The 13,439-nt window shown below is 35.6% G+C and overlaps 3 protein-coding genes across 7 annotated transcripts; 1 reads left to right on the top strand and 2 right to left on the bottom strand.

The window, feature by feature from the left end:
- Positions 40 to 3,254, bottom strand: LOC18590360. 4 transcript variants are annotated; one of them, XR_001929547.1, is made up of 8 exons: positions 3,120 to 3,254; positions 2,894 to 2,973; positions 2,255 to 2,404; positions 1,992 to 2,065; positions 1,788 to 1,906; positions 1,071 to 1,174; positions 855 to 938; positions 40 to 591 (listed from the first exon to the last, which is right to left on the bottom strand). XR_001929547.1 is itself a non-coding variant. In XM_007015815.2 (7 exons), exons 2-7 carry the CDS (start codon positions 2,898 to 2,900, stop codon positions 498 to 500), a joined length of 528 nt encoding a protein of 175 aa, XP_007015877.2. In that variant the 5' UTR covers positions 2,901 to 2,973; positions 3,120 to 3,253; the 3' UTR covers positions 40 to 497. The 4 variants fall into 4 exon arrangements, 3 of the variants coding, with proteins under 3 accessions (XP_007015877.2, XP_017983365.1, XP_017983364.1); XM_007015815.2 differs by lacking the exon at positions 1,071 to 1,174 and having other exon boundaries at positions 3,120 to 3,253; XM_018127876.1 differs by lacking the exon at positions 1,071 to 1,174 and having other exon boundaries at positions 2,297 to 2,404; positions 3,120 to 3,253.
- On the top strand, positions 3,854 to 7,160 carry LOC18590359 (pentatricopeptide repeat-containing protein At4g21065). Its single transcript, XM_018127972.1, has one exon. It carries the CDS (start codon positions 4,050 to 4,052, stop codon positions 6,972 to 6,974), a length of 2,925 nt encoding a protein of 974 aa, XP_017983461.1. The 5' UTR covers positions 3,854 to 4,049; the 3' UTR covers positions 6,975 to 7,160.
- Positions 7,106 to 11,812, bottom strand: LOC18590358 (flagellar radial spoke protein 5). 2 transcript variants are annotated; one of them, XM_007015813.2, is made up of 9 exons: positions 11,393 to 11,812; positions 10,218 to 10,302; positions 9,901 to 10,017; positions 9,138 to 9,202; positions 8,960 to 9,048; positions 8,764 to 8,843; positions 8,370 to 8,481; positions 7,799 to 7,918; positions 7,106 to 7,706 (listed from the first exon to the last, which is right to left on the bottom strand). In XM_007015813.2, the coding sequence occupies exons 1-9, from the start codon at positions 11,724 to 11,726 to the stop codon at positions 7,521 to 7,523; spliced, it is 1,188 nt and encodes a 395-aa protein (XP_007015875.1). In that variant the 5' UTR covers positions 11,727 to 11,812; the 3' UTR covers positions 7,106 to 7,520. The 2 variants fall into 2 exon arrangements, with proteins under 2 accessions (XP_007015875.1, XP_017983462.1); XM_018127973.1 differs by lacking the exon at positions 11,393 to 11,812 and adding an exon at positions 10,692 to 11,014.

The following is a 13,439-nucleotide window of genomic DNA, read 5'->3' as shown; positions in this document are numbered from 1 at the left end:
TTGTTAATAAGTGTGGTATAGATATCAAAATTCTCTTCCTAGTTGAATGCTGATTTACGCCCAGTGTGCGTATCAACATACTCGTTAATTGAACAAAAAAACATAACGTGAACCAAAAGAAAAAAACAATTCCCATATTGACGTCTTGCGTTTTTCTGTCTAATCAGCACTGACTATTAGGGACATTTCTTGTGGAACGACCAAGGTAGAACGTAGACAACTGTCCCCATGGTTTAGAGATAAGCCTCAGATGTTCAATGAAGTTTGCAGCCTGGGCAAAAAAAACTCATCCCCATCACAATTTTCTTGACTCATAAGGCACTACAACATGTTTGACCTTGATCTGCAACCTTGAAGCAGGGTTGCAAGTCGAGAATCAAGAATCAAGAATCGATCCTCATGGCATAATTACCAGAGCTTGAGTACTGGGTCTATCTTCTTGTTAAAAGCTGCTGATGTATGCTAATTTGAAGCACCATACAGATGCGACACCAATATCACCAAAAGAACCATCTTTTCCTAGTAGGACTTTTGCTTGGTTCATCCTCTTTTCTGTTCTCCATTCCCAGCTTTAAAGACTCCAGCCTTCTCCTGCACAAACTCAACGTAAGATTTACTGGAGGGAAAGAGAGAAAGGAATAGGGCAAATGAGGGGTTCAGTGAAGACATTCTTTCAGGCTTTAATGCTGACTAATGGATCTCTGCAATTAAAGCTAGAGAGCACATCTTTCACTAATTACAAGGAGAAACCCATAATGTGAAGAAGAAAAATAGATACAGCAAAACAGAGATTTTACTAATAAATATAAATTGTGAAAATAAAACAAAGGATTTTCTTATATCAAAAACATTACTTGGTATCTGTAAGACGTCCATGCAGGCTCCATCTCTGACGAAATCCTTCGATGCCTTCAATTCCACTTGCCAGAATCAAGCGCCTGCAATGGAGATGTAACACATAAATTAATTACAGAAATGGTCAAATTATTCTATATGACACTAAGGTAAAATACTACAGTTGTTAAAAGGGAAAAAAAGAAAAGAATTATAATGGAAAAAGGTAAACTAACTCTTTTAAGTTCTGACTAGTGACATAAAGGTTTTTTCTATAGGAATGAGCTGTACTGTCCCTGCCTTTTCTTTGTTCTTCTAAGTTTGATTTTCATACAAGATGCTGCAATTGCAGAACAATATTCATGAAACCAAAAACATTGGTGAGGTACTTCAAAGAGTTGTACTTGGATCTTTTATTTTCTTAGAGCTAGTAGTAAAACATCAATAAAGGAAGGTTGTTTGTGACTTCCACTCAAAGTGTTAATAATATTGAAAGCAATTTAGTACTCAAGAATCTTGAGAGAAGCTACTAGAAAACAGGTTTGAGATAGTTGGAACTGAACATTTTATGCTACACATACACATAAAGATACAACCCAGTAACACAAGAGGCAGCACCCAAGTAATGCATCATCATTCAATTTCAGGTGACTAGATACAACCAAGCAACAAGTGCACAAAAGACAATGCTTCAGGGCTCGTGGAATAAAGATAGAGGGATTCTTGCAAAAACAATATAACATCAAGGCCCTCATGACTGAAGATGCCCTTACTTTGTACATCTACAAACTTGGTAGATGACAAGGAGAAAAAACACAAATATAGAACAGCTTCTACAGCACATCACTTGCATGGATGTAATTCCATGTATAACTACAACAAAATTTAAGGGAATAGCATTATATAAGCCGATCTTCATTACCCAAAGAAAATCATCACTTCTGACCAATTACCTCTCTAATGACGTGACTTCCGATTCAAGCTGACCAGTTCTTTCCTTTGCCTGATCTAAAGGCATTGACAACCCCAACTTTCTCTCACTATCTTGAAGCCGTTGCCTTAGTTCCTTGTCCTGGAACCCAGATTTGCAAACAAATTTGTGAAAGCTAATTTGAAGTACTGAGTCAAGCATTCAAAAAAGCCTTCAGACATCTTACTCTCTTTTCAGCACATTGTCGATATAATGCAAGCTCATCTTGACAGAATGGCTCAATATCATTAATCTGCAGACCTACAGCATAAAGCCACAATAAATTAATGCACAGCTACACACAAAATGCATAAAAAAGAATTTGATATATCATTTGGCATAATTGAGAAGATGATCGATCATGTCACCAATAAGAATCCATATATAACATCAGCCAACAATACCATACATAGTTTATATAAGATTCTCAAGTAAAAACACAGGACTTACACAAGAATAAATTGCGTAAAATCCCATCACATAAATCGACACCTTGAAGCACATGAGATGCAATTTCTTGTGGGATGACAGGAGATGGTAGCCCCATCATTAGATCATCGCCAACCAATATAGTTTCCTCCATAGTTGGTTGTGAATCAACTGAAACGCACAACAGATAACAGCAAACTCATGAATATTAATCAGTCATAAGTTTGAAAAGATACCAAGTACTGTCAGTCAGCTAAAATCAATAAGGAATTCAAAATTGTATAGGACAAGAAAAATATCGCAAACTTAATCTACATCGAAGTCAACAAGCAGAATTTTCTATTATCTTAGCATAGACGTGTGTATGCATGTTTATGTTAAACAAGTAACTATTACCATGGATACATGTTTCAACTGCTAAGGGCAGTTGATCGGTGCACTTATACAAATTGTGTGCTGATAAAAGCCAAGTTTTATAAAAAGAGTGTTAAAGGGTAGAACTGTCTTCAGTCATACTTTAGCATTTGACAAAAACGAAAATCTTTCACATCTTCCAGTAAAATCTCAAGCAGAATTTAGTTCCTTTTAACTTTAGAAACCACAAATCAACAACATTTTTAGCGTAAATGCAAAAACTAACACAGCAAAGCCTTTACATACCATCCATCGTCGCTTTCCAGTTAACTTTCCGACCACTCAAAAAACTCAGTATCCAATTATTTCCAAGAGTCAGTTAAAACCTGTGAAATAAAAAGATCAGAAGAAGATCAACAAAAATTTTATAAGAATTGGCCTCAAACATTTGAAACAACAAAGCTAGCGCCTGATAGAAGCAAAAATGGCTTTCAATGTTGGCATCTTGTTGAACAGGTCAAGAGAAATATACCCAGAAGAATATTTTGAGTAATGAATGAGTAGAGGCAAATGGGTTTCTTAGATTTCCACGGAAAAAAGTGGCTTACTTGAGACTTTTGAGAGAGCGAGAAAGACACAGCAGTAAGGGCAACGTAAGAGAGGAAAAAATGATGACTGTTACTTTTTCTTTTATAACCTGTTTGGTAGGCCTTTTCTTTAGAAAACCTCCCGTCAAGCCGGTACACCTCAAAACGACAAAAATGAAAAAAAAAAAAAAACCAAAGCCAAAATTTAAAACAGCCAAACAAGTCTCAATCAAGCTTTGTTTTCGGGTAAATATTTGGAAGTCTTCTATTATATAAAAAAATAATTAAATATTCATTAAATTAAGAATCAGTAAATAATTGCAAAAATTACTACAAATTTAGACCATAATTCGCTTAAAGCTTATACTTGTTTTTGTTATTTGAAAATAAAAAATAAGTAATAATATATATATATATATATATAACAAAAACATTAACTAGTTGGAACTGTTCTAATCTACATTTAATTGAAGTCAGTTTAATGGTTAGATGTTTGAACTTTAAAGAAGATGAAATTCTTCAAAATTTAAAAATTGAATTTTATGTAAATTTTTTTGATGCAAAATTATTAAATATGGAAACATTAACCAAAATAACTTAAAAAAAGCAAATAATATTTCTGTCATTTCGAGTTTTAATATGAAAAAAAAATTACACCTTCATATGTCAATCCCTTATCCATGGAATGGAATGCATGATGGACCACCAATGAAGAGCTCCTTCCCTGGCTTATTGCTTCAACACTCTTGCTTCTCAGCTTTCTCACAACATCACTGCCAAAACCCCAATAAAACTTTGCCTGAATTTGTATTGGCAGCGATCTGTAACTTACTAAAACCTACAAAAACTATTCCAACTACCACAGGAAAATCCCCATGCAATCCCTGCTGACATGCTCCTCCGTTATCCCATCTTTCCCTCCATTTTTTCTTAAACACCAAACTCCCAAAACAGCCCATTTTTCTCAATGTAATCTCATTATTAATCACAATTTAAAACAGCTAAAACCAACCCATTTCCTTAAACCTCATGCTAATCCAAAACCAACCCTTTTTTACTTCAATCTTTACCTTCGGCTTTATATAAATGCAGGTTTCATGCAAGAAGCGCGTGACCTCTTTGATTCAATGCCTGAAAGAACTCTGATTTCTTGGACTATCCTCATGTCAGGCTATGCCAAACATGGTCCTACTAAGGAAGCCATGGCATTGTTTAAAGAGATGTTGTCTGGTGATCAAACTGTGCGTCCTGACTCGTATGTTTACGCGGTTGTGTTGAGAAGTTGTGGCGAAATAAGAGAATTGGGGTTTGGAAAAGGAGTTCATGGCCAAGTTTTGAAGAAAGGAGAGGCTTTTCTTGATGGGTTTTTAGAGAATTCTTTGGTGAATATGTATTCAAGTTGTGCGGTATTGGAAGATGCTGTTTTGATTTTTGATGGGATTGAGAAGCCTGGTTTGGTTGCTTGGAGTTCAATGTTAAGTGCCTACGTGAAAAATGGATTTGGAAAAGAAGGGTTGAATGTTTTCTTAGATATGGTTTTTAAGGGAATTGAGTTGGATGCTTTTGTGTTTTCAATGGTTATGAAGGCATGTTCCAATTTGGAGGACTTGAACATGGGAATTCAAATTCATGGTTTAATGGTTAAGAAAGGTTTTGGGAGAGGGGGTTGTTTGTTTCTGGACAATAGTTTGATGGATTTTTATGCAAAATGTAAGAATTTGAAGGGATTCAGACGAGTTTTTGATCAGATGTATGAGAAAGATTTGGTTTCTTGGAACACATTAATTATGGGTTATGTACATAGTTTTCATTACCTTGAAGCTCTTAGGAGTTTTAGACTTTTGATGGATGAAGTTTGTTATTGTGATGATTTCACTATAACAAGTATTCTCAAGGCAATTTCTAGTTTACATGACATGGATTATGGCAGGCAGGTTCATGGATATATAGTTAGGACAGGTTTAGTATTAAATAACTATGCAATGTGCTCACTTTTGGATATGTATATTGAGTGCATTAAGCACGAGAGCTCAGATCACTGCAAACAAGTTCCTCTAAAGTTGTATGTTGGCTTAGAAAGAGGAGAATCTAATGGGTTTATTATTGCAAGCATGCTAAAATGGTGCTCTATGTTATCAAATCTTGATACTGGGAAACTATTCCACTCCCTGGCCAAGAAACTTGCTGTAGATTCTGATCCATATGTTATAAGCTCATTGATTGATATGTATTCCAAGTGTGGGATGCCAGAGGCTGCTTTAAGGGTTTTTGAAAGAGTAGAAAACCCTGGCACTGCAATGTGCTCAGCTTTAATTTCTGGACTTTCTTGGAACAGTTGGTTTGTGGAAGCACTAGCGTGTTTCCAAAAAATGCAGATTAATGGTATTGAAGCAAATGAGTTCACCTTTACTTCTGTTATTTTAGCTAGTATGGCTTTAGGTGATCTTAGGAAGGGAAGAGAATTACATGGAAAGATACTCAAAACTTGTTATGGATCAAATGCTTCTGTTGTTAACATGCTCATTAATCTCTATTCAGAATTATCAGATCATCAACAAGCACTCAAGCTATGTTCCTTGATTTTGGATGCTGAGATATCGTGGAATTTATTGATACAGGCCTGCCTCAGGGCAAATGACTATGAAACGATTCACAAACTTCTCAGGAGGATTCAATCGTGCTCTGGTTGTATTGAGCCAATCACTGTTTGTGATATTTTCAGCTCCTGTGCCAGCCCAGTGCTTTTGCAAATGGGAATGCAAGCTCAGGCTTACATGACCAAAAGGGGTCTTCTCTCACATCCTACAAGTGGCAGTGGTCTCATTCAGATGTATTCTGGATGTGGACAAATTGCAGAGGCAGATTTGGTCTTTGAGTTGATGCCGGAGAAGAGTTCTCTTTCTTGGACATCTATCATCTCTGCAAAAGTGGAGCATGGCCATCCATCCGAAGCTCTGGCTTTGTTTAATGATATGAGAAGAAGGAATAAATCAGTGGACCGAATTACTTTAAAATCAGTCTTGAAGGCTTGTGCCCAAATGGGTCGGGTCGATGAGGCACATAGTTTATTAATGTCCATGGAAGTGATTTATGGAGTTGAGCCATCAGAAGAGCATTATTCCTGCATTGTTGAAGCTTTTGCACGAGCTGGAATGCTAGAAGAAGTTGAGAACTTTATCAATGAGAATATTCCGAATAAAGTAGGCACAATGATTTGGAGAACTCTTCTTTCATCTGCCCGAATTATTGGAAATATGGAGGTGGCAAAATTTGCTTTAGAGAAGCTATTAGAACTAGATTCAAGTGACTGCTTTGCAAGGCTACTGCTTAAGAAGGTCCTGGTGATGTTTGGTAAGTGGAAAGATGCATCGAAGACGGAAGTTAAAACTAAAAGAATTGGGCCAACTTCTAGTTGGATAGAAGTGCAAAACAAAATATATGAATTTGTCTCAGACCAAAATCCAACTGAAGAAGTCTCTGACAAAATAGCTGAACTAGAAAGAGAGATGGAGGAGTTGGGATATGTAGCAGATAGAAACCATTTGCTGCATGATGCAGAAGAGGAAGAATATGATGGTGTGGGTCTTGCTCATACTGAGATGAAGGCCATTGCATTTGGGCTCGTATCATTACCCCATGGAATGCCTATAAGGGTGGTTAAGAGTGTTAGGATGTGTGGTACTTGTCATTCAGCATGCAAGTTCATGTCAGCCTTTGTAGATCGAGAATTGGTTGTCAAGGACACTTTCACTTTTCACCACTTCAGAGATGGAAGATGCAGTTGTCGAGATTCATGGTAGCAGCTATCAACGAAATATACAACTAGTAATATTACATCTTATATATATATATATATATATAGGCATCTTCTTGGTCTTGTGATCAATGCACAAATAACACCACTCATTCATTGAATAGTATGACAGAATTGTATTGGAATGTAACTTTAATTTCATACAATGTAATACAAATTCCTCATTGAAACACACCAAAAGCTTTGAAGTTGAGATTTAGATGAGGGCTGAATAGAATTTCTTAATGACAAGAGATAATGTATTGAAGTGATGTGCATACAACGGTGGAATTCATATTACAGCAGATGACAGCAGCAAGAGACGGGTAAAAGTTGCAAACTGATTTTCACTTTGGTAATGAAAGGATGAATTTAATCAGAGACAAAAACTGCAACATTTGACTTGATTACATGTGGATGGACCCCCGGCAACTGCTCTCCATATGTTCCAATAAGTCTGACCTGGAAACTGCTTTATGCGGTAGATATACTACAATCTGTTTTCATAAGAAGGTATGAATTTAGAACTTCTTTTCTCAACTAAGCGTGAATCTCATGCACGCCGGTACTCATCTCCACAATCCCCAATCACTCCAAGCAGATCTTTCCCTCTTTCTGAAACTTCCTGTATGCTGTTGACATCTTCCTCATCAAGAACAAGTGAAAAGATAGCATTGGAGTCTAGGATATGTTCTGACAAACCAAGTCTGACACCTATCATTGATCCTGCTACTGCTGGCTGACATTCAGTAAATCAAACAGATATTTGAATATATCATAAGTCACCGCAACTCAGAAGAAAAGAGTAAAAAGAAGAAACCATGTAATTACCTGATCTAGTATATATGTAACAGCAACAGTTGGGATTGAGACTCCATGCTTAGACGCTACCTTGTTCAAAGTCTGAAGTAAAGTTTGGAATAAACTCCATCCTCCCCAAGCATCAACCATCTGCCACATTCAGATTAAAATAGAAAAGAAAAAGGCAAAAGAATATCAAATGTTCACCCTCACAAGAGATAAATTACGACCAAGATAGTTTTTTTATGATTGCAAACTGTTTGCAAACCAGATGAAATCTTGACAAGAAATGACACAAAGAAGACAACTTACGCATATGCTTTCTTAAAAAAAATTTTCTTCTCCACAATTAGCTTCATCCTCAAGTTATTGCACAACGTAATAAAGTGAAACGTCCAATTATTTAAAGGATTTGTTCTCCAGTTTTCACAAAATTCCCAACATTTTAGGTGCTTCTAGATAGATCCCTAATTTGTAAATGGGTTTACAGCATTCGACAATTTCCAATTTGGTAACTTTTCATTGAATTTAAGATTTAGAAATTCAATCTTCAGAACAGAGAAAAAGGAGAATAGGGGAAAAAAGGAAAAATAATTTGTACCCTTTTGTACTTCTGGAGAGAGGGGGTATTTAATGGCGGTCCAGAAAAGGGAATGGCTATGTTGGTGTCAAGGAACTTCTCAGATAATAGACCACCCATTACTGTTCCATACCTGCATTTGAAACCCTCATCAAATTCAGTAATAAGGTAGAGCAATGCCTTGTCATCTAACAGGGATCAGTGAACATAAAATCAGAATGAGCAAGAAATTAGGCATCATCTAAGAAGGCCATATTGACTGAGAATATATTTTGGCCTCAAATTCGCTACTTGTTATTCGAAAACTATCCTGGTTGGCTGGTCCTATCTCTTTGAGAACTGCAATGCCTGAGCTAAAGGCAGAGAAGATGTGTGTGGTGGTACAATTTGGAGAGAGAGAGAGAGAGAGAGAGACGTTATGAGTTTGACTCCTGTAAGCTGACAAAGCTCTGCCATTTTTTGCTGAGGGCGCATGTCAACAATTGAATGTTGCACCTGATGGAAACCACTCAGATATATCATCAGCAACATCACAGACAATATAGATTAGCCAAGAAAAGCAATAAAATTAATGACTTCATTACTGCCTGTCCAAAAAAATAAATATATACCTGATTACTAACAACAGGAATTCCATTCTCTAGTATTATTTGCAGCCTTTCAGTATCAAAATTTGTCAAAGCAACAGTTCTAATTTTCCCTGCACATGCTCAGTGAAGTAGTTTGATCAAATCAAGAAGTGCAAAATATTGAATACCAAAGCTAAAATAACAAAGAATGAATTCTAACCTTCTTCTTTCAGATCAGTAAGATGTTTTAGTGCATCAAGGTAGCCAGGATTGGAATAATCCCACCTGTTTCAAATAGGATACAGAAAATTATATGCATATGAAGTTCAACAAGGTCAGTGTGATTAAATAATGGAAGAGCTTTTTGGTTGCATATGAAGAAAATGAAAAAAACAAAACAACATGGTAAAAACTAGCTGATACCTATGAATGAAACACACAAAATCCCATCTTGCCAGCATAAAGCTAATGAGGTTTGAGCAAAAAATAAATAAATAAATAAAGCTAATGAGGTAGCCTTATTTTGTATAGTTCCGTTATCAAACAAAAACAAAATCTTCAAGAATCAACAGAGGATTTGTTGATGTTCAAGGTGCATGAACATAATTTAAAAGTGAATGCTATATGAAACATGATAATACTAGAACATAATACATAGTACTCTTAAGAGAGAATATACTTGGAACAAGAATAAGGAAAATTAAGCAAATACTTTCAGCCAACTCTATCTTCCTTTTTAGACAACATTGATGAATTCTAGAATATATTCTGTAACAAATATAATGAGGTTTTACCTAATGTCACTCCTTATCAGAACAAATAAAAACCAGAAAGATTTTAGAAGCTTCTAACTCCCTATCTAAAGCTGTATGGTTCTCCATGAAATTAAGAGTCGAGATTGCATCACTGTATCAAGTTTTAATGAAAGGCCTTATTACTCTAAGTTGACAGAGAGTGTAACAGATTGCACTACTTATTAGTACCAGTGAAACTGAAGCATGTCCAAGGAAGGCACATCCATCCTCTTTCGTGAAACATTGATGCTCTCCCTGACATAGCTACTTGTCATCTTTACCGGTGGAGGCACCCATTTAGTGAGACTGCATCAATAATACAACAGGGCAAGGAAAAGCAAAAAAAATTACTCTTCCCAAACTTTTTTCTTTAATTAAAGTTTATTAAATAACTTATGAAGTAGACTAGCACATACAGTAAACTAGTGTAGTGGCAAACAAAGCTAATGTCAACCAAAATCTAGCACAAGAACACATGTACTGATATCTGATATGGCATAACTCACCCTCTAACCTTATCCAAGTACTCTGGTGGACGCTCTCGACGAACTCTATTGATAAAGATGCCATAAAGATCTTCCGCAGGTCCATCTAGAAAATCCAAGGAGCTCAATAATGAAAGAAAAAGAAAAATCCCACATAATAAAAGACCAAGACAACTCACATAAACTGCAAAAAAATGCAAGAAACTTCAATTATTAAAATTCGCATAAAGACCTTCCACACACTTCCAATACTAAACGAAGAATAGTTCCTCAATCAACTACACTTGTCTAGACTCATTCAAACAACTTTACCCCTAGCAATTCAGGTATCCTAAATTTCTCAAACAATCATTTCCACATTATAAAGTTTCCTACTTTACCAGAGCAGGTGCAACAAATGTAGCAACAAGCATGCTCATGCACACATACACAGGCTCAGGCGCACAGACATTTCAAAGTAAGACATTGATTTGCAAAAGGCAATAATTGGATTACATATATCAGCCATATCAAAAGTGGTAAGTCCAGCATCAGCATATCGAAGCATAGCATCGACAGCATTGTTTCGATCAATTCTACCCCAACCCCCACTTGTCTGCCACATCCCATTCACAACCTTACATATTTCCAGTGAATCATTCCCATTCTTAACTATGCTATTTCTGTTATCTTCAGTAATGACACACTGAATTTGGATTGGATTGGATTTTCTAATTGCAGTATGGCCAGTTTTCGTTTCCCATTTAACTGAATTCAATGTGAAGTTGGTTAAAGAACTCTGTAAGAATTTTGCCATTCCAAATGTTTTTCAGATATTGATAGGATTTATTTTTAATTTTATATAATATGAGCATTGCCTTTAGTTAACCTTTTGTCCTTTCAGGAGTTTACCAAAATACCCTTCTACGCAGATTTGTTAATAACTGAAATCACCAATTTTTTTTAAAAAAATTATGTCAATATTGTATTTTTCCACAAAATTTACTTAAAAAAGTTTATTCTTTTCTCCTAAAAATGCCTTCAATAAGGGCATTTCGGTAAAACCAAACATAAAACATGCGGCGTAGGAATGTGCCAAGTGAAACAATTTGACACGTGGATGTTACCAGTCTATCTTGGCGTGTGGTCACGAAAATTAATGAAACCAACCAATAAAAAGATGCCACGTTTACAAAAAAATAAAGAGATGAATGTACAGTGGTCGGCCATGTCGAAGGTGGAGAGACCAGCGTCAGCGTGGCGAAGCATAGCTTCGACGGCGTCGTCTCGGTCGATTCTGCCCCAACCTCCACTGGTCTGCCACATGCCGTTTAGGACCCTACATATGTCGAGCGAATCGTTCCCGTTCTTCACCGTGACCCGCCGAGTAGTATCCTCCTCCGTTGTTGCTGTGGTTGTTGTTGAGCAACATTTCACTGAGTTGGGGCTGAGTTGTTGTCTGGAGTCGGAGAACCGAGTTGAAGTCTTGAGTTTGATGGATTTTTTGGATTTGAAAAGGTGGAGACCGGTGAAGACGATAGATGAGGCCATTCCTGGTAAAAGGAGTTAAAACTCAAAAGACTGGCGAAATTGTCGGAGCCAGACCACACGGATAAGGGTTTTTTTTTTCGATTTATTTGAATAGACTGAAAAGACTATTATGCCCTTTTTTTTTTCTCTATTTTTATGAAATTAATATAAAATTTTTTTTAATAGCATAACATCCTCCCATAAGAGTTTATTTTTAAACGATTCTTACATAAACGTGAATCTCATATAATCAAGATAATGCTGTTAAGTGTTGCACTTAGAATGCCCTAAGGTGCTTATGCACTTAGAATCTCTTAGGTGATGATTGTAATCTCTTGATGCTTTTGTGCTCGGAATCCTTTAGGTGCTTTTACACTTGAAACTCCTTGGACGTTTTTACACTTGAAAAGCCACTGAATGCTTTCGTGCTGCTTTGACAAACACCTAATACTTCAAAATTAATAGATAACTAAAATTGGACATCTATACCTAAACAGAAGAGGCATGCAGCTTCCTTCCTCATTCCTATGAACGCCCAATCATCAGTGGACGACTTAAAACTGATTTTCCCTATCTTATGACACTATATTTTCCGTGTATTCATTGCCCACAAGTTCAATAATTTCTTCCTTGTTCCTCCCTCTCAGTCAATCAACTTATCATATAGTTTGGTCAAGCCAGGTTGAAGCACTTGGACTTGGCATTAAGGTTATAATGAAATAACAAGGCAAGGCAAGGCAAATGAAAGTTTCAGATATGTATTTAAGCTCCTTGTTTCATATGAACTTCTGCCTCATGGAATAACAAAAAACGAAAAAAAATGGAGTATCATGCTATTGAAATTGAAGAAACTAACGATAACCCAAAAAGAAAATCAAGAGATTGCTTCAAGCCAAGGCCAAGCAAGTGCATCATGGCCAAAGCTAAAGTCATTTCCTGATGGTAACATATCTTTCAGAGTTTCTGGAAGCTGACGGGAGGAGTAAAACAAGAAAGATGAAACTAGCTGTAAAGGAGGTTTTTGTGATAACGAGGGGAAACATTGCGAAGGTTTTATATATAGTGTCAGAAGTATCGATTACTCAAAAGGTAAATGCTGAATGATATTAAGAAAAGTTTTAATGTTAAGTAATCGTTATTAAGAGTTAATATTGAGTAATGGTTAAAAATTTATTATGTAAATATTGAAATAATTACGAAAAAAAGATATATGTGAATAGATAAAAGAGAAAAAAGTGTACGTGAAATAATATAAGAGAATAAGAAAAGAGAGAAAAACACTTATACTTCAAAAAAAAGTTAAGAAAAAGATTTTTTAATTACCTCCATATATGAACCACTAAATTAAATTTTTTGAAACATCATAAGATGAAAGTAACCTATAAATCTTGTTACATATTTCGAATTACTTTCACAACTATCCGTATGAAGTGATTATTTAATAATATTAATTATTTCTACATAGATTAATAGCTTCACTTATTCTAATTATTTTACTATGAAACAGTACTTTACTTATTTTAGTTGTTTTGCATAAAATTATATTTACTTATAATAATTATTTTTATTATTCTTTATATAATATTATATTATAAATAATTTTTTTAAAAATAAATATTAATCAAAATCAAGTATTTACACTAAGGAAACTTTATTTGAACGCTATTTGACTCTCATTGAGAGTCTGCCAAGAAATAATAGACATCAGCAGGCAAGAGGAGGAGAAAATAGGAG

Source organism: Theobroma cacao, chromosome 9, assembly GCF_000208745.1.
Source record: "Theobroma cacao cultivar B97-61/B2 chromosome 9, Criollo_cocoa_genome_V2, whole genome shotgun sequence".
NCBI lineage: Eukaryota > Viridiplantae > Streptophyta > Magnoliopsida > Malvales > Malvaceae > Theobroma > Theobroma cacao.
This window is presented reverse-complemented; position numbering and strand designations above follow the sequence as displayed.

Excerpts from the sequence above, each read along its gene's own strand:
- LOC18590360 (XM_007015815.2), bottom strand. Across the intron at positions 939-1,787 it reads GAAGTCACGTCATTAGAGAG|GCGCTTGATTCTGGCAAGTG; the intron begins GTAATTGGTCAG and ends TCTCCATTGCAG. Across the intron at positions 592-854 it reads GGACGTCTTACAGATACCAA|GAGAAGGCTGGAGTCTTTAA; the intron begins GTAATGTTTTTG and ends GAGTTTGTGCAG.
- LOC18590358 (XM_007015813.2), bottom strand. The coding sequence starts at position 11,726 with ATGGCCTCATCTATCGTCTTCACCGGTCTCCACCTTTTCAAATCCAAA. Across the intron at positions 8,482-8,763 it reads ACAGGAGTCAAACTCATAAC|GTATGGAACAGTAATGGGTG; the intron begins GTCTCTCTCTCT and ends TTTCAAATGCAG. Across the intron at positions 7,707-7,798 it reads TTACATATATACTAGATCAG|CCAGCAGTAGCAGGATCAAT; the intron begins GTAATTACATGG and ends ACTGAATGTCAG.
- LOC18590359 (XM_018127972.1), top strand. The coding sequence starts at position 4,050 with ATGCAATCCCTGCTGACATGCTCCTCCGTTATCCCATCTTTCCCTCCA.